At 39.4% G+C, this 21,069-nt stretch overlaps 1 protein-coding gene across 3 annotated transcripts in view; it reads right to left on the bottom strand.

Moving 5' to 3' along the window:
* Window positions 1–21,069, bottom strand: part of LOC105395544 (bifunctional 3'-phosphoadenosine 5'-phosphosulfate synthase) — a 60,403-nt gene that overhangs the window by 5,724 nt on the left and 33,610 nt on the right. Inside the window, exons 1-8 of one of the 3 annotated variants that reach the window (XM_048628876.1) lie at window positions 20,514–20,724; window positions 17,183–17,357; window positions 16,244–16,416; window positions 15,607–15,744; window positions 8,678–8,797; window positions 2,217–2,357; window positions 762–824; window positions 4–106 (exon numbers count right to left, since the gene is read on the bottom strand). In XM_048628876.1, coding sequence (XP_048484833.1) covers window positions 4–106; window positions 762–824; window positions 2,217–2,357; window positions 8,678–8,797; window positions 15,607–15,744; window positions 16,244–16,416; window positions 17,183–17,357; window positions 20,514–20,591 — 991 coding nt within the window. In that variant the 5' untranslated portion in view covers window positions 20,592–20,724. Of the gene's footprint in view, window positions 1–3; window positions 107–761; window positions 825–2,216; window positions 2,358–8,677; window positions 8,798–15,606; window positions 15,745–16,243; window positions 16,417–17,182; window positions 17,358–18,159; window positions 18,306–20,513; window positions 20,725–21,069 lie in introns of those variants that run through there. The other 2 variants (XM_048628878.1, XM_048628877.1) reach the window with 2 other exon arrangements.

Genomic DNA, 21,069 nt, shown 5'->3' with positions numbered 1-21,069 from the left:
TACCTTGTAACCTTTCCTTTTCAGCAGTCTGTACTGGCAATACGATCGGCACCGATTGGTTCACTCTTTCACCGTCAGATGTCGTTATACAGTTGAAGTGTAGCGACTGAAAACAAACGTATTTTTAAAATAATAATAACTTACAAGAAGAAGCCAGAAGAGATCAGACGAGTCTATCCTCTTTTTTCCTTGATTATACATAACAACATATTAAAATACTATTTATACTTTGTTAATAATACATAAATAACACGATGCCTATACAAATAATTACTTTCCATCATATCTACGTTAACTTTTCCTAGTCGAGATTTAGCTATAAAACTAGTGCAATCTACAAAAACAAATTAACAGGTAATAATCTAGTACACACACTTTACAACAAGCAGTAAAACTAATGAGGTCTAGTTAGTAATAAGTAATAACACTTGTTCTACTTCCGTTGCTGATAAATAATGTCACTAATGAGGGAGTAAGTACAAGTATCTCTGCTATTTACTTGTATAAGTAGTAAAGGAGTTAGTGCAGTTTAAAATAAGTGCATAGTATAGTTAATGATATAGAGGAGTTCTGCAGGGCCGCCGTTAGCCGGTAGTAGCTGGATGAGGAAGGTTGAGGACTGAGTGTTGTGGCGCTCCTTGGGCCTGACCCAGCAATGGACGATTACGGGCTGATGATGATGGTATATTATAGATACTTATTCGAACATGTTATATTTGAGGTTCCACTATTCATTGTACTGGAGAAATAAAATAACTTACTTGTAAATACTCGTTTTCCCTCATGAATCCCTTCAGTGGATACGCCCATCCTTCTGAAAGTACCTGAAAACACATATAAATTCTTATGAATACAATTAAGGGTTTCAAATACCTCTTTATCATGTCTCCTATCACTATAATATCATCTAGTTACAGTAATATAAAAGCAAGTAGGCCAAAATTTGCCATTATAATTACATACATAAACCTACTTACACTATCACAAATCAAAAAATCACGCCGATAAAACCAAAACAATACCTATAATTATCTAAATCGGTCAACGTCCGAATCGACGACCTGGAGGGATACTCTATACTGACGAAAAAAGAACGAACGAGAGCTGCCGTGCAATCAGCACGTTTAATGCAACGAGATAGAGTCGTGGCTCGCACAGCAGCGCACCGAAACTTCAAACAAACAACGTAAATAGAATGACCCCTCTTGTCATAATTATTATTAGGCCATCCACACGCATGTCGGGTAAATACGTATCGATACAGTGACCTAATCTGGTTCCGTTATCGTAACACCGCATTATATCATTCGTTGATACGGATTGTGGGTTGCACTGTAAACTTTGGAATTTATGAATTAGGCCTACTTAATACGGAGTGAGTCAGCACACTAGTCAACAACAACAAACGGATATACTTAGGTAAGTACTTAAAAGTTTGTATGATATTTATTTGCAGCGTCCTATGTGAAAATTTAAAGTCCTATATGATTAAGATAGGTGTGACATTAGGTTATCGTTTGTATGTATTATTGTAATGATGTACTTAATTTTACACATTTATCTATAAGGCTTTCAGTTGAGAGCGTTCAGCATGTGTATTTTTTGTATGGTAATGCAATAAGTAGAAGTCTTCTGTATCAGCCAATAACCATGACCTTATGCTGTATACAGAAAGCTAAAAACTTTGCGCTTACTTTACTCTGGATATTTTTCCAGCGCTTATCAACGCTGGCTCGGGAAAGTATAAAAAAATGATCGTTTATAAGTCTCCAGCTTACTTTCTGTATACGGCCTCAGGGTTGAAAGGGTAGACGCAAGCACGCATAACTGACGAGCCATAAACACAGATAAGCTAAAACAACACAGCGTCTCTTACCTGCACCCACTGCAAGTCCAGTGTAGTGATGTTGATCTGCGGCAGGCGCGCCGCCTCGTCCATGGCGCTGTCGAGTCGGTTCCCGTATATGAACAGCTCCTCCAGTACCCATAACTGAAGGGCCTTACACACAGATAACCTAAAACAAGATGGCGTCTTACCTGCACCCACTGTACTAGATCCACAGTGGTGATTTTTCCGCGCTTATCAACGCTGCTGCTGGCTCGGCAAAGTAAGTAATAAGTTTCCAGCTTACTTTCTGTATACGGCCTCAGGGCTTTAAGGACCTGTAACTGACGGGACATAAACACAGATAACCTAAAACAAGATGGCGTCTTACCTGCACCCACTGTAGATCCAGTGTAGTGATGTTGATCTGCGGCAGGCGCGCCGCCTCGTCCATGGCGCTGTCGAGCCGGTTCCCGTATATGAACAGCTCCTCCACTCCCAGCCGGGAGCTTTGCAAGTTGGGGATTATGCCCTGGGGATAAAAAGGGGTATATTTAGAGGTTAATAAATAGGATTGAATTGATCTGCGAGTAAATTAGTATTGATCGTTTAATTTACGGAGAAAGAGATCTTAGATACATAATACACGCTGTACCTGTTTATTATAAAACATAAGTAAATGAGAAGTCTTGGGTTCTTCTTGTATAATAGCGTAGTTTAATTAACTTTACACATTTTAGTATCGTTTTACATTTTAGTTGCAAACAATCATTAACAATCGAACAAAAGTATTAAGCATAGAGAAGAAAAGATATAGTTTTTTATGGACACAGATTACACTAGTTTCACAGATTAACAGTTTGCACTTATGGCGCGTTTACACGCGTGAACATAGTCCCCCCGGTTGAAGGGATCTTCAATCACTATGCACATCGATTGCACGTCGGCCATTCGTGACTTTGCGTCGGCTCCAGGCATTGCTATCGGAGGTGCTCGCTTGCTGCGTAGCACTGCGGCATTCTTGAGTCTTCTTTCTTCGGAGACGGCAGCGACATTAACGGCCGGTCAATTAGAAAATGTCCAAGAGAAAAAAACTTATGGCCTTAAGGACAAAACGATAGGGGACATAGTCGGCGACTAATAAAAATATTAGTGAAAAAAATAAGAATCCTCAAACGTGAGGTTTGTGTAGCCCATGACCCTTTTAAAGTGGTACTTTGCGGAATAAATTCCAGCGTCTCACAAGTCAACGAAATAAGGAGCGTGAGATAGATATATAGATAGTATAAAATTGAAGTTGATGGAATCAATTGCCGCAACATTAGATGCTTAAAAAATTTAAAATGTACCTTGTAGAAGTAATAGCAATAGTTTGACAGCTCAATCACTGCCTCGAGATGTACACATTTGTATCTTTGACATACAAAATAGTTAAGTTTAGTTTAAGTTAAGCATAAACAATTGATCTTTGAAATTTGAATTATTAAAACCTACTTAGAATGGAGAAAGGACCAGTCATATGCATATTTATTATAGATGGGAGTTCACATAAACAGTGAAGCTCGATGCATGTTGGATCGTCACAAAAGGCTCGCCTGGGAACATAAAATATGAATATGGGCTAAATTAGCTTATAAAAAATTCCCAGTGTTTTAATAATAATATCATTAATAATTAGGTACAGTTACGTCCCAATAAAGCTTATGTAACTATAGTTGATAGCATTTTGAATTGGACTGTACTAGAAATTATAAAAAATATAAGTATATTAGAAAATATAGAAAGTATTGTCTTTTTAGTGATTTCACTGGGCTGACTTTATTTGAAATTAAATAGAAATACCTTAGCTTGTTAATGGTTGCATCTCAACCTAAACCCAAAGTATTGGTGGAATCACTCAAAGTCTCGTTTACATTTAAATTATAATTAGAATTTTTGAAAAACGATGGCAAGTTGGGCCTGAACTTCCTTAAATGTAAGCATGCTGAACTCAGAGTATCTGTAAGAGACTCTAATATGTTTAGGAGTTCAGCTTCGGTGTCATGACACCCAAAATAGTTGTGAAGTTCAGGGTTTAGAACAGCTGATTCAGAACAATGTTCCTGAATAAATGTGGAATAGGCTGTCTTCAGTTCAAGCTGCTTCCTGAAAAGCTTATCTAGGGCGAGTAATCGCTTTTTAGCATTAATATAGGATTCACCAAGACACTCGGGTGAATCAGGCAGTTTATTACTAAACTGACCATTATCTAGGCGAGTAGTGTTTGTAAGCAAATATTTCTCACAAGCTATCTCGCTGTCACTCAGTAAAGGCTTACCCCCTTATTCATAGAGAAGTTACAGAACGTTTTAACTAATAAACTGTTTTGTCCCTCTCCGACAAAGAACAATTTGTTCTTTGACAGAGAGGGACAAAACAGTTTATTAGTTAAAACGTCTTGTAACTTTTCTATGAATAAGGGGGTTAGACTGGGGAAGCACTTCGGGCCCCCAGCAGCGGGCAAACTGGTTGTTCAGAGTGACATCCTCCTGCATATTATGGAGAGAGAGGGAAAAGTTACTTCGCGAATTATAGATAGGTTCACAATTATCAATACACATAGGGCCGGACACGATCCAACCTAATTGTGAACTGCGCAAGTATGGCTTGCCTTTTCCTAATGATTGCTGTTTGTCGCCGACAACATCCCAAAATATATCGGCACCGATGAGAACATCTATTGGCGCTGGGGTGTTAAAACTTGGGTCAGCTAACATTATTTTAGGTGGAAATTTAAATTCTTTTAAATCCACATGGACCTTGGGAAGGTCACCTGTTATTTCCCTTAGGACAGAACATGATAGGGTGACCTTAAAATCCGAATTTGTTGACTGAAATTGGACAATACTGCGTTCACTAACGGAACTGCTGTTGGTATTGCCTATGCCGATTACCTTAATGTTTGTAGGTAAGGCATCCAAACCTAGTGTTTGTTTTAGGGACTCGGTTATAAAACTAGACTGGCTACCTGAGTCCAATAGTGCTCTCACAACGCATTCTTTATTAGTTTTTGGATTTATGACCCGTAGCAGTGCTGTTGACAGAAAAACTAGATTAGTCGGCTGGACGCTGATGTTGACCGCCGTGTCCGCTTGTGCAACAGAAGAGGCGCTCGTTGCTGGCTGTGGAGAAGGTAAAACCTTATGCAGCAGGCTGTTGTGGCGTTTTCTGCATTCCCGGCATGGACCCATGGGGCAGCGGGAGCTATGGTGACCCAAGCGGAGGCAATTAAAACATAATCCCAATTTAGCAGCTTCAGCAATTCGTTGTTCAACAGGCAACGCTAAAAAATTAGGGCAATCATAAATTCTATGAGTTGCCTTGCAAAACACACATGCAAATGTCGGGTTAGTGTTGTGTGAGAGCTGTGCCGTGCAAGTATAAGTTTTCGCTTGTGATTTGTGAGGCGTTTGTGGCTTAGATTGGTCAAACTTGTTGTTGCTACATGATTCTAGTACATCGGCTCTATCCTTCAGGAACTTGTTAAAAATTGCAAGTGTGGGAGAGTCACTTAAAGTGTTACGATGCTCTTCCCATTTTAGATTGGTTGGAGAATCCAGTTTTGATGTTATCATATGGATAATCAAAGTGTCCCAACTGTCTGTCGGTTCACCGAGGCTGGCAAGTGCACGCAGGTTCTTGTTAACATTGTCAATCAGCGTACGCAGTGATCTGTCTGACTCACGGTTTAATTTTTCAGTGTTGAAGAGTGAATTTAAATGGTAACTTATCAATTGCCTCTTGTTGTTAAACCGATCGCATAATAAAGACCATGCTTTGTCATAGTTAGACGCTGACATTTCTAAGTTTGATGTGACACGGGCAGCCTCTCCTTCTAGGTAGGAATTAAGGTAGTGGAACTTATGAACGGGCTGTATACTCGGATTCTCATGTATCAATGATACAAACATGTCCCTAAACTCGAGCCAGTGGTGGAGTGAGCCATCAAACTTTGATATTTGAATTTGTGGAAGTTTAAACGATGGACCTCCAGAAGGCATGCTATTGGATGCATTAGATTTAGGCTTCTCACTGCTTAGGATAAGCTGGGCTTTGGATATAAATTTATAGAAGTCTTGCTCAATAAGTTCCCGCTCATCAAGCTCTGAATCTAATGCATCAGAGTTTAAAATCTCGATCTGACATTGTAAATCATCAAATGTTTTGGCCAATGACTCAATCTTTGCCAATCTTAGCGCAAGCTCATTAAGCTGCTCTGCACTTGGTTCAGTTATTGATAGTATAGTGTCAAGATAGTTATGAAACTTTGTTAAGCGGCCCTTTACGGAGCTGCGCTTGGCAAAAAGTGCCTTTAGCTCTGTCATGCTTGTTTGTTAAGATAGCAATAGGTTTAAAATAGCAGTGCAGTGCAACTGAATGTACAAAAATAGATAGGTGGTGTCTCACGCTCCTCCTCGGTGACTTGTTACCGCTGACCGCGAAGACTTGACCACAGGATCTGGGGCACTGCTCGACGTAGGCTGACTCTGGGCAGAGGACGCTCGTTGTGACGTGCACGAACCTCGCAGGATAGCGGCCCAGCTGAAATTGGTCGGCAGAGCAATGCTGATCACTTGTTGCAAACAAAGAATGCAAAAAAACTTGGGGGAAAATTGAAAACTAGTGAGACTTATAAAAACTAGGTAAGTTTCTGAAGTAGGAATAGTTACCTACTTTCTTGAAAATAGCAGAAACTTACAGCCTCTAGATAATTCTAAAAGAATTTAGGTATAGCAAACTAGGGAGACTTTAAACAATAGGTAAGTTTTCTGAAGTATGAATACTTGAAATTAATAGCAGAAAACTTACAAAGTCTCCAGCTAGCTCTGTAAGAACTAGACTGAATATTGAAAACTAGGGAGACTTTAAAACACTAGGTAAGTCGCTGAAATAGGAATTGGTACCTACTTACTTGAAAATAGCAGCCACACTTACAAAGTCTCCAGCTAGCTCTATGAGAACTAGACTGAAATGAAAACTAGTGAGACTTATGAAAAATAGGTAAGCATCTGAAGTAGGAATCCTACTTGAAAGTAATAGCAGAATACTTACAAGTCTCTAGCTAGTTTTATAAAAAATAGACTACATTATCATCTTATTAGGAAGATGACATTGTTTGCAGTAGTAGAAAATAGCAGAGAAAGTTGTTAGGAACTAGAAAGAAGCATTTGTTAACTTGAAGATAGATAGAATGCTTGAAATTAGAGATTTGGACACTTAACTAATAGGCCAAGCCGATCTGGTGGAGATAGCCACTGCCGCTGCCGTTTGTAGAACTCGAAGATGGTGTGGAGGTCTGCCGCGTAGAATATTCCGGAGTCTCAGACGGCTGCTGCACAGGTGACGCTGCAGTTTTGATGTGTCGGATCGACGTCCTCAATAATCTTGTAGATACCCTGACGTGAAATCTGGACGATACCCTGATGATTGCTCGTTCGTCGGTCGTCGTGATAGCAGGCTGGGTCTTGATCATGATCATTTATAGCGGGAACAATTTGTTTGGCTTCCTTCGAGTTGGGCAAAATGGCGGGATCTTGAGCTTGGCTGCGAATGCGCCGCGTTGTTAATCGGTCATTGCAGAAGTTCTCGTCTTACGGTCGCCAAATTATGTTTATTATAAAACATAAGTAAATGAGAAGTCTTGGGTTCTTCTTGTATAATAGCGTAGTTTAATTAACTTTACACATTTTAGTATCGTTTTACATTTTAGTTGCAAACAATCATTAACAATCGAACAAAAGTATTAAGCATAGAGAAGAAAAGATATAGTTTTTTATGGACACAGATTACACTAGTTTCACAGATTAACAGTTTGCACTTATGGCGCGTTTACACGCGTGAACAGTACCTAGACCACACAAATGACCCAAAAAGAGATATCACAGAGGTTCCTTAAGGGAAAATGCCAGAACTTGGTGAACTAAAATTTAACCATTACCTACACTGGACCTTTGTAATTCGGTGAGATCACACCCCTTTAATCAATGCAAGATACCTATAGATAACACAAAAACCTGTGACTCTAACAGTTTATTTCCATTCGGACCAGCCCAGATCAGGAACTAACGCGCCTATCAAAACGGTGCTGCTGGTAAGCTGAAGTAGAGGTGATGAAGAATTATAATTATACTCGGTTTTTCTTGTGTATTTACAAAGGGAAGTAAGTGTCTGTCATATAGAATCTTCTTTATTACTGTGACGCTGTACACTGCTGTAGAGCGCTGTACGCTATACGCCTGTTAGCATAAGGCGTCTTAGCGTCGTGTACAACCCCTATAATCAATATAGAGTCCACACTGACCTGTGACTCGAGCAGTTTGACGACCTCCATGGTGGACTCCTCGATGGAAGCCGCGACGGTCTTCACCACCAGCTCCGGCGCCAGGGAACTATCACCCCTAATACCAGCACCATAGAGTCCACACTGACCTGCGACTCGAGCAGCTTGACGACCTCCATGGTGGACTCCTCGATGGAGGCCGCGACGGTCTTCACCACCAGCTCAGGCGCCAGGGAACTATCACCCCTAATACCAGCACCATAGAGTCCACACTGACCTGCGACTCGAGCAGCTTGACGACCTCCATGGTGGACTCCTCGATGGAGGCCGCGACGGTCTTCACCACCAGCTCCGGCGCCAGGGAACTATCACCCCTAATACCAGCACCATAGAGTCCACACTGACCTGCGACTCGAGCAGCTTGACGACCTCCATGGTGGACTCCTCGATGGAGGCCGCGACGGTCTTCACCACCAGCTCCGGCGCCAGGGAACTATCACCCCTAATACCAGCACCATAGAGTCCACACTGACCTGCGACTCGAGCAGTTTGACGACCTCCATGGTGGACTCCTCGATGGAGGCCGCGACGGTCTTCACCACCAGCTCCGGGGCTTCGGGTCGCTCGTACTCTTGAGTGATGCCCGTGAAACCCTGCGAGGGAATTGGGAGTATGTTACTATTGTTATTGCAGTAAGTAGGTATAGTCTCGCTTATCCGGATCCCGTTTATTCGGTAACCGAGGTAATTTTGTAAACGCAACTTTAAAGATTGCAATACACTCAAGACACGAGCAATACAAAATGCCAGTGACATATTATGGAACGTCAATAGCTGGTGGAACTTTTTCATTGCTAATGTCGTGAGTGTTACAATGTTTAAAGCCTTGTATTTTTTTTATTTTATAGTTGCTATACAAGTAGATGCAAAATTCTCAACAACAAACACACCATCATTCATTTTGTGTTTATAATACCTAATAGTAAAGGTAGAATCACTATTGTCAGAAATTGATTAGTTTTAGTTTAGTTTATAAAAGTTCTTTATTAACATAATATTTTTACAATAAAGTTACATCACTAACACGGTCAGTGTGAACAAAACAATAAAGTTATTAAAATGTTTTTACAAGCTAAACGCCTTTTTAAACTTATAAAATAATAGAATTGAGCACTGTTTAAATCTAAAGTAAGGAATACAGAATACCTAATCATCATACTTGAAAATTTATATTAACCTAGGAGATTAATATTTGTTGACAAGGTAATATTAGTACTTACGATGCACCAATATTTGACTCAAAGCTATAAATTACCTCGAGGGTAACTGGCAAAAAACTGCTATCATAGTATGCAGCGGCCGCAGAGGCTAGTTTTGTCCGGCTACCGACTACGTCACGGCTCGCTCAGGAAATAGTGATGGGGTAAGCGGTACGATCGATACGTATCGATGTAAGGTAAGTTTGACAATCGCGATTTACCTATTGATGAGACCAGATTGTTACTGTGGTGTGGATTTTTGTCGATGTAGAACTTTCGACCGAGGTTACAGACGAATGTTTTTATATTTAAAAGTTTTATTTTATTTTGTAAACGTTTTAGATTGGTGTAATATGGGGTGTTATAGGCGGTTTTAAGGGCTTTGTTTTGTATAACTTGCAGCTTTGAATAATTGGAATCACTTGTGCTGCTCCAAACTGGTGCTGCATAGGTTATAACGGGTCTTATTAAAGTTTTATAGATCCTTAGTTTAGTATAAGGGCTTAAGTTTGACTGCCTATTTAATATGGGACGAAGACCGGTTAAACACTTGATGCCCTTTTCATGTAGTAACTTGATGTGTGGAGTCCATTTCACCTTGGGATCAAGAATAACTCCCAGGTATTTAACGGTATTGCTCCAGGGTATTTTGTGATCATTAAGAATGAGTTGGGTTTTTGGGGGCTGACGTTTGCGGGTGAATATGATAGCTTCTGTCTTTGCCTCATTTAGCTTAAGTTTCCACTTCTTAAAGAACTCCGATAGTAAATTCAAGGATAACTGAAGACGCCCTACTGAGAGTTCAGTATCGTTCGAAGATGAAAATGAAGCTGTGTCGTCCGCAAAACAGGCTAGGTGGGTACGAGGCTGTTTTGGTATATCGTTTAAATACACCAGGAACAGGTACGGGCCCAACACAGAACCCTGGGGCACGCCAGCTGGTACGTTAAACATTGATGAGAAAGTACTACCAATATAAACTTTGAAGTATCTATTTTTTAGATAAGACTGTATAAGTTTTACTAATTGTATGGGGACTCCAATGTTCAGCAACTTGTGTAAGAGACCTTCGTGCCACACTGTATCAAATGCTTTCTCAATGTCGAGCAAGAACATCGACGTTGAGCGATTTCTGTTAAGATTATCTGTAACATGTTCAGCAACTCGTGCAAGTTGCTGAACAGTGGAGTGTCCCCGACGGAAACCAAATTGTTCACCAATTAGGTGTTTGTCGGTGTATCGGGAGAGCCTAGAAAGAATTAGTCTTTCAAATACTTTGCCTAACGTACAAAGTAAACTAATAGGTCGATAACTACCCGTAAGGGAAGAACTTTTACCTGGTTTTCTGATGGCTATAACTTTAGCAATTTTCCAGGTAGACGGATAATAGAATAGATATAGGCACCCATTGACTATTTTTGTTAGAAGTACGATACACTTTCGGGGCAAGTTCTTTAGAATAATATTAGGTATACAATCAGGACCTGGTGACTTCCGGCATTTTAGACTACGTATCTGTTTCCATAGCTCTTTTGGATGTATAGGTTTTATATGGTCGGAGCTTATATCAGAGTGCGCGTTTATTTGTTTGATTGAGTTTTCAACTTTACTAATAGTGTCTAGGTCAGTAGACCAATTTTTTGTGAGAAGCATGTTTTGGTGAAAAGCTGCAGCAAGCTCGTTGCATTGCTCCTGAGTGTCAGCCGTAACCGACCCATCCGATTTGATTAGGGGTGGAATAGTGGGAGATTTTTGGGATAAAGACCTTACAAGTTTCCATATATCTGTACTTGGATTGTCAACTGAGCTGAGTTTTTTATTCCAGACCCTATCTTGATTACTTTGTATAGCTACGTTTATTTGTTTTTGTAATATGTTTATATTACTTCTTAAATTTTTACGGCTTTCAGGACTTGTTTCATGTTGTTCAAGACGGCGTAGATGATTTTTACGTTTGATAAGTTTTTTAATGAACCTTGGCAGTGGTTTTGATTTACGTCCAGTGTGAACTTGTGGAACAAACATGTCTCTCGCTGTTGTGATGGTAACTATGAACTCAGCGATTGCCGCGTCAAGCTCGGCTGTCGAGGAGAAGACTGAAACGGAAAGTTTAGTATTTTCGTTTACGAAAGAACGGAAGCTGTTCCAGTCAGCTTCAGAGTAGTTAAATTGGATTTTATTTTCACGTTTGAGAGCTCCGTTTAAGGTAAATATGACTGGTAGGTGATTGGAGGACAGGGCAGGTATAGTGCGTAGTTCTAAGATAGCATCAACATTTTTGGTGAGGCAAAGATCAGGCGTTGATGGGGCAAATTCAGACCTATAGTGGATAAGAGTCGGGCTATCGGAGGCATGTATGGTGAAGTTGCTTTCCATCATATGATTAGCAATACAAGCACCGTGTTTATTTATACTAGCACAGTTCCACAATGTATGCTTAGCGTTTAGGTCACCCATGACTAGAACTCTTGCTCCTAGGCTTAGTACGATGTCCAAGTCATTAGGGATAAGCTCTAGGTTGGGTGACTGGTAAGATGACACAATCACATAGTTATGTGATGAGATCGAAAGTTGAATGCCAATAGCCTCCATAAATTTAGTTTCCGGTATTGGTACACAATAATGTTGGATGTCACATTTAATAAAAATAGCGACACCTTGTCCTTTACCCCTACCAGGATGTTTATCTTGTCTGTAACAAATATAACCAGGGGTATCCAATACCATAGTACTAGTCAACCTTGTCTCACTCACCGCCAATATATCTATCGAATGGTTAGAGAGGAGGTTTAAAAGTTCGTTTAGTTTTTTACTGAGTCCGTCTGCATTCCAGAACATCAAGTTAAGATTACTAGCATCAAACATATTCACCTAAGTTAGTTAGTACTAATATTACCTTGTCAACCATAGTATTGCAAGCTGTAAATTGTTGTTTTATATTTTTAATCACTGTAAGGATTTGCAATATTTCGGTTGTGGTGGAATCGAAATAGTCAGTCGTAGCTTTGCTGTCATGCGCTACGGAGCTTCCTAGCTTAGCATTGAGCGTTGGCTGGCGATCCTGTGTTTCAGCTTGGCTCACTATCTTGGCCCATGATATCCCTTCTTTGACAGTATTAACATTTCCTGGCTTGGTGGAGCTGTGTGGTCTACGTCTTGTTTGAATGCGCTCGAGGTATTTCAGGCGCTCTGTGCACTGCAGGTAGTTGGCGGGGTGTTCTTGGTCGCAGTTGCAGCAACGAGCAGGCAGATCACGAGTTTTGTTGGGGCATTCGTTAGTTGGATGTTCTTCGGTGCATTTAACACAGCGAGGAATTAGGTTGCAATTTTTAGAGGCATGTCCAAAGCGCTGACATCTGTAGCATTGCGTGCCTTGTTTGGCATTGGGTCTAAAGCGTTGTATTGTAATGACACATTGGCATAGGTATTTAATTTTCTTGAATTTAGCTATATCGGAGCCTGCTTGTAGTTGCACCATAAACGGCGGATAAGGGGCATCAGGATTTTTAGTTTTCATTTTTGTGACAATAGCATCACTAAAGCCGAGATTTGTAAGTTCCGCTGGTATCATGGTCTCTACTGAAGCGGGAAGGCCATGGATCACTACTTTCGAGAGCTTTTCATCCTTACGGCTGTAAGTGTGGAAATTTGCCGACTTGGCGATAAGACCTTCTTTTAATTTTTGATGGCAATCAGGGCTGTAGCAGATAATTGCGACGGTGTTTTTGCCTCGGTATACCAAATGGAAGTTTTTCGTAAATTCGGAGACTATAGATTTAATTGTTTCGTGAGTCCAGTTTGGCTTTATCTCCATTACAATTGGAGGGATTTTTGGAGATTTGCTTGGTGGTTTCTTAGTTGGTACATCAGACTGAGGTTGAGATGAACCACTAGTTCCATGATCATGGGGTAGGATTTTAAATCGATTACTAACTTGGATTTTAGTATTGCCAGTGTTTCTTGCCGACGACGTTGGAGCTGGTCGTTTCGGAACTTGCCAGATGTCATCAGCGTCTTCAGCAGGTCTTTTTCCGCCGCTGGAAATGCTCTCAGTCGACGAGGTTCTTGTGATAAACTTATCCATCGTAGTTGTTAAATTTTATCGATATCAAAAATATCGACAGTAAGTACCCCATCACTAGTGTTGGGTCAGAACTAACGGAGCTGCGTAGCCAGTCGTAACTGCGAATAATGCGTGCGCGTATCACAGAGTTATACGAGCGAATGAATGTATGAACGATTGTAGACTGGAAATACCAATTAATATTTACCAATTATAAATTATAATAATGAAGACATAAAGCAGGAAAACTCATTAAAAGAAAAGATAACCAAAAACATGTATCTTGTGAACAATGAAGTACTAAGTATCCTTGCTAACTGTACCAGATTTCTCTTTCACTCCACATACAAATAAAGACATTCTACTTTATGTTGAAGCGAAAGTAACCTCTCGATTTTGTATGTCTTCGTAATTTATTACGTTTTCTTTATATTGTCGTTCATTAGTTTCATTACGGAAGTACAATACAGTGACTCATTCATTATTATAGTAAGTGGCAGTAATTATGTCAAAGAACCGATTAAAACTAATAAATATAAGTATAGCTGAACACAAAAGAGTAGAGATTAATGTTTTTGGAACTAAACAGATTTAAACCTGGCAATAAAAAAAAACTTGTGATTTGTGGTCTGTTTCTATGGTTTGAATGTCAAACTCGCCCTGTTCCTGTATAAACAAATCGAATTTTGCTTAATTTTGGAGTTTTGTGGATTGTTGAGTTTGTTCACGAAGTGAAAATGAATAAAACCATTCGCAGCGAAGATAGACAGATGATTTACAGCGTTTACCTACGATGTTTGGCGGAAAATGAGGCTGGAGAAGTATTAGTCAATATAAACGATGTTTATGAAAGAGCAGCGTTTTATACTGGTGAGTAGGTACTTAATTTCTAACCATTAACATACATTGCTTATATTTCTTGTAAAAAAGTACTATTTTGATGTAATAGAATGCCTTTCAATGTGTATTTGTTATTCTTATAGAGGTTAGAAAATACTAGTGTTAAACGTTACATGACATCAGGGTCTGGATGCTAATGTTGTTAAGACATCAGGTCTAGATACTTTTTTACTAACCCCCGACTCAAAAAGGGTATCGATAAGTTTTACAGCTGTAGGTGTCTATGTGTGTCGGTCTCTCCGTGTTAGAGTACCTATTGTAAAAATATGTCTAAGAATATGTAATGCCGAGTTGCAGAAAGGGACTTTAAGCTAATGTGGACATTAAATCTATGTCTGTCTCTTTCTGTCCGTATACTGTCAAAGCAAGGCAACAATACATTTAATGCCGACATTAACTTAAAGATCCTTTCTGCAACTCAGTGTAAGAGTCGGTATAAATTCCCCAGACATAATAGTTTGCAAGTCACTGCTTTTCTGACCAATTAAATAATTTGTTGCAGGAAAATCGGTAAACACAGTTTTAGAAGAATTGCCGGGGCACATTTGAACTTTTTCCTGAGCAAGAAAAAACTGTAATAAAATATCGATGTGTGATACTATCACTTTTCTCCTATAGTAATTACATAATGGGATAACCAACACGTGTTTCAGTGCAAAAAAACATTATGAAATACACAATGAAATAAAAGTTACAGTTGATTTGATTTAATGAAATTCATTCAAGACTGCCCCCCTCTCCCCTACTAATTTCTTCTCTTAACATAAACCTCCCCAAAAAGTGGCATTTTATAATTAGTTAATATTTGAAACATTTCTCGTTTTGATTTTTTCTGCTAAAGTATTGTGATACTTTTGTCCGTTTTCTATACTATAATAGTGTGGCCACTTTCTTAGATTGCCACGCCCTCAATTATTCTCTACTCTTTTATGTTCAGCTATATAATGAATACATTGAAATATTTTAACATGTACTCAAACTTAAGTTTAAGTACCTTTAGGTAGGAATCCTATCGGATGGGCACGTCTAGTGAGTCCTTCGTACCTATATACGCCTCTGTGGTTGAAAATTCCACGAGGAAGTCATCATTACCTATTGTACCTAAGTCCAACTACAAATAAATCTTGTTTTCTTTCATAGCAGCATGCACTAAATGCAAACTTCCAAACTTAACGGATTTAACTTCCAACTAAATGCATGATCACAATTTATTGCACCCAGTTAAGGAATCACCAACAAACCTTAATCTGTCCATCCCTGGCCTTCTTGTACAGTCCCTTGGTGTCCCGGCGCTCGCACTCTTCAAGCGGCGTGTCCACAAACACCTCGAAGAACGGCAGGTCACTGTCCGTGTGGATGCGCCGAGCCACTTCCCTGTCCTGGAAAGGGGAGCTTGTTAGCTTTAGCTGCTACACGCTACACGGGAACGTTATGGACGTCGATAAACTCGTATAATGCCCGTTTATCGATTACAGCGCCCTATGTATGGGGAATTGAGATATAGTTACGTTTATCTAAGTCAATAACGAACTCGTGTCGCCGTAGCTAGTGGATGAAGTTTTTGTCTGCGCTTTTGGGGAGATAATAGGGTAGGTAGTATGCTGTATAATTGGAGTAGGCGGCATATGTGACGTGTCAACTGAATCTTGTAGGTAAATACGTCCGGCACACCTTGGTAGTCAGCGACTGACGCTAATGCATTACCCTGATAAAAGGAAGTCCAGCATTCATCCAATTGCTTATAAGTTAGGTGGTCTGCCTTTTTTAATAACGAAACTTAAGTATACATAATTATTATCCAAGATATATTGACAAAGGATAGAGGAATCAGAACAAAAAACATTCATATAAGATTCATCAAAAGTCCCTATCACTGACCTCAGCAAAAGGCGAGACGAAGCTGCAAAGGCAGACGACCCCGCTATCGGCGAACAGTTTGGCGACCTCCGCCACTCGTCTGATGTTCTCTTCTCGGTCCTCCTTGCTGAAGCCTAGGTTCTTGTTCAGGCCTGTCCGGATGTTGTCGCCGTCGAGGCCGTATGCTGGGATACCTGGTTATTGAGGGAAAAATTGTTGTTTGTATTGCATGCCCTCATTATCAGAAGCCTCTGCCTGAAGATGGAGAGGAAGATTAAGGATTTGTACTGGATACCCTTATAATCAAAGTAAAAACGTGCACACTAATTGATCACATGCATTTCCCAAGAAGTTAACAAATACCTAATTCATCAGCATCATTAGCATATAATGGTCAGCTGATGAACAAAGGTAGTTACTATTGCTTAGCTATAGCTATAACTCATTAGCAAAAACATTACCCTCCTCCTTCGGCAGTCGGGTAAAAAGGCCGTGACACAACATAGGTATGCCTACTCTCACACACCGAGTGAACACGTTACGATGAGGCCGGCATTGATGACCTATTCATTAGTGCGTTGAGGTTAATGAGAGCATTGCAATTACACCATTGTAAACTGTTTATTACGGCATGCCCTTCGCTTCCGCTCTACCGCAATTTTGACTATTTTATCGTGGATCCATCCAACCAAAATCCACGCTGAAACCCTCAGTAATACTCCATCTCTTCCTCACTTACCCTTAGACACCAGGTAAGCCTCAAGTGCGAAGGTGATGCTAGTCTTCCCAGCTCCAGAGAGCCCGGTGAACCAGACGGTAGAGCCGCGGAAAGCGCGAGTGCCTTTCGCTTCTGCTCCACTGCATTAGGAGCTACTTTATCGTGGAGCCAGTGGCGACATCCAACCAATGTCCATGAATAAACCTTCTATCTATACCATACTCTATCTCATTCTCACTCACCCTTGGACACCAGGTAAGCCTCAAGTGCGAAGGCGATGCTAGTCTTCCCAGCTCCAGAAAGCCCGGTGAACCAGACCGTAGAACCACGGAAGGCGCGACTGCCGAGCGCGCGGCTCCGCTTCGCTCGGGAGACCTGGTGTTTCTGCTCCACCACGTTTGTGGCTACTTGCGCACACTGCAACAATGGATTGGTGTGATTAGCTTTTCGTCTGTGTTCAGAGTGTTAGGACAATAACGCACTGGCATTCAAGTAGCAACGGATAGGAATAGATAATAAGTATCCACTAGAGAGATTTTGCCCAAAATTTGGTCTGTCTCTCAATTTAGGGCCTAAATCGCTAAATAGGAAATGCTCCTTGTAGTTGAAGGAAATAGAACGAAAAATTACTATATTACAATATCATTACACAAATAATATTTGGTCAGCTGTTTTAAGAATAATTGAAGCACATTAACATACTTATCTAAATAAAGCTACGTATATTTTTTTATTTGACCAGATGCTAAACAGCTGACCTTTAAGAAGGTACTTATGCAATAGATTCCATTTAATAAAAGGAAGGCTTGATGATGCATCACGTTTATTACTGTACGATTTAGTTTCGGCATCGTGCAGGAAGCAATAATTAGCATTGACCTATGAACCTGTTTAGGAAACATCACTGCAAGTCATTGCCAACATCCGAACTTCCTAATGATCATCAGTTTATTTTAACATGCTCTTTTATATCGTTTTATATTTTAAAAAGCCAAGTTTAATATTTGCCATGAATATTTTGTAACATTGGGGAGAGTTATGAAAGCTCTATATTTGGTAAGTAATAACTATGGCCTAAGAATAATCCGTACAGTTTATGCTTGTTACCTAAAAAAATAATAATTTTATCCTTGATCATTACTTCTAACAAATAATTCATACCTACCTAATGATCTAATTAAATGCATAGAACGGTAGGTAAAGTATGTGAAAAGAATACCTTATCATCCAAAGCTCTTTTCATTTTGCACTCGTACGTTTTACTAAACACAAAACCTGACCAGTCCACACTTGGAAAAACACTGCACCAACTGTGCCAGTGTCAAGATAATCAAGTTCGTAGCTCTATACTTTATCTGGTTATCTATCTAGGTATATCTACATTTATAGCATAAATTATCGCACTATTTATCTACTAAATACTACGGTATAGGTACAATACATTGAAGCTTAGGCACAAGAGATTAGTTTAACAAGATATCAATGAGCATAATGTCTTATGTTTTTTGATTAAGGCTATAATGGGTTTAACCGAATTGGAAAAAAAACCCAAAAATTATCAATTTGGATCGGAAAATCATATAATAAAACATAAAGAGTAAAAATTAGTAAAGGATTTCTGTTCAGGCAAAGGCATTGACAAACGCTACTATTATATTATTTCTAAACAGTAAGCTATTTTAATATAAAAGCTAGCTAAAGTACAATGCAAGACTCCATACAAATGTCTGAAGCCTAACCTTAACTTGCAAATACAAGCTTTCACATAATTATACGACTAGTGATAGTGGACAGATGGGTAGACATATTATGGACCTTCTGTGAAAGCATTTCCTGCTCAGTTTAACGACATGTACAATTAATTAACTTTATGCACTCATGAGATAAAATATACGGATTACGTAACATAACACATGTATTCCATTACGAGGTAGGAAGATGTGTATAGAAGGATAATAATCAGCTGTTGATTAAGGATCAGACAATTTCTACTGACGAACAGGAAATATGCCAGTAGTGAGAGCCACAAAACTCTGTCCCAGACTAACACAGCAGTCTATCATCATCATCAGCCTGTGAACGCGTCTATTGGACATAGGGTTCTCCCAAAAAGCGTCAGCTGCAGTATTTTTGTAGTGGAAAACAACGTAAAACAACGGCGTAAGATTTAAAATGGTACAAACATGTGGCGACTCTTTAGTTTTTTTCAAAACAGACTCACAGGTAATAAAGTCAATAAATTATTGTTATTAATTCTAACAGAGCGATTGATGTTAGCTAATAAGAAGCAACGATCGGAGAAAGTGTGTTTTACGTAAAGCCGCCAGCGTAACATAGCTAATACATAGTGAGGTACTAAATTGTTATTATTTTGCCGCAAGTTGCGAATGCGATGTTTGTAAACATAGATTTTAGTTCAGATAGTGCATTCAATATTGTGTAAGGTATTTGAGTGGAGAAAAGTTAAACATAATGGATTTCTCTAAAGCAATTCAAAAATTTAAGGCAGGATTTTTAGGACTGCGAAATCGTTTTCAAGAGCATGATTACTATGATGCTACCCAAAAATTAAATAGTAATTAAGTAGCTGGTTAGTTTCAAAAGCTGTGATTTATCCCAGTATCTTATTACTTATCGCAAAATAAGCAATTATGTGTTGGTCAAAATCAATTTGTGTTTTATAGAAATGGATAAGTACTACTTTGTATTCTACTTACATATTACATAAAGGCAAAGGGGAAAAAGCTCATGCATTTAATAAGGGTAAAATGTCTCTTACTATATTATTGCCACTTCTTGGTAACATTCCCAGAAAGAGCATTGACCAATCACAGCCACTGTGACTCGTCTCTTATCAAGATGATACAACGGCGAGACATTGACTCTGCTTCTTCATGTTGCGTCGGTGATAAACACAATAGGAAGAGTAGGGTTAGGGTTTGTAACCAACTTAAAGCTAATCAAACTGAAGGCTACATACGATACGATACGCTACGATTAAGTGCAGACACAAAGATGCTTACTTAAAAATTATAACACCCCTATTTTAACGCTGTAAAAATCAGCTGAACCATTCACGGTCACGGCTCAGTTGTTGAGTGCAACAATGGTATGTTTGTGCAACGGATGCACCACACTATTATGGTAATAATTGCGTCTATGCACGTAACATGTATTCAGAGCGAACGTTATATACAAAGCGTGGTTATGTTCATGAACCATAATACACGCACATTCAAGTTACTAGCCGCTACTCTATCGCTTTTTTGAAAATATTAGGGTTTGTTTTTCCTTGTGGGACTCTCTGCTCTGGTCTCTTCACCCTTTGTTCTATGGTTGACCCTTGTATAATGTGGATATCACAGAGTTGTGGTGGATATAATATAATAGAATGGAATATTACTTTTAGTTTACGGGATTTATCAATCAGATCTATAAACAAATATTATACTATATTTATAAACAAATGCATGTAGTTTAGTGGATGATCTTGTGTTAGGTAAATATACCACGAAAATACAAAAATCTATCAAAATATTAACGAGGACTAGGGATAATATAAAAAATGCTGACCGTTCTTGGTCCCCATTCCGCAATTTTATATTTTTCGAAGCTGTCCGCAACTTTCTGGAACCGTTGCTCCAAACTCATTTTGTGTGAAAAAAAAAAACAAAACACAACTGTCACAACACTTTCGCGCGTAAAGAGAAGTTGCGTTCGAAAACCGGGTTAGAAAGGCGGCAGCTCGGATGCCGTTCACCGGACAACTGTGCTGGGGCAAAGATTCGCGTGTTGTATGCCAACGTAACTATAAATGAGGAATAATTCGATACGTTTAGTAGCTGTACAGTGAAGGACTCAATAAAATTGGCACCATGGACTGTATACTAAATACACATGTGCTCTTAATTATTGCTCCACAAGTTCTGTATGCTAGGCTTTCCACTGTACCAAGGATATTAATATTGTGCTGACCAAAGATTTACTTATTATGATGGTAAAACGCACCTGAAAAGGTGGGTATCAACATTCTGTTGGAAGTTTAGAACTCATAATACCAATTAAAATACAATCAATAAATTTAAGTTGTGGCTTTATGCCGTGTGTGACTAACACCAATTTAAATACT

This window comes from Plutella xylostella, chromosome 22 (assembly GCF_932276165.1).
Source record: "Plutella xylostella chromosome 22, ilPluXylo3.1, whole genome shotgun sequence".
In the NCBI taxonomy this organism is placed as follows: domain Eukaryota; kingdom Metazoa; phylum Arthropoda; class Insecta; order Lepidoptera; family Plutellidae; genus Plutella; species Plutella xylostella.
This window is presented reverse-complemented; position numbering and strand designations above follow the sequence as displayed.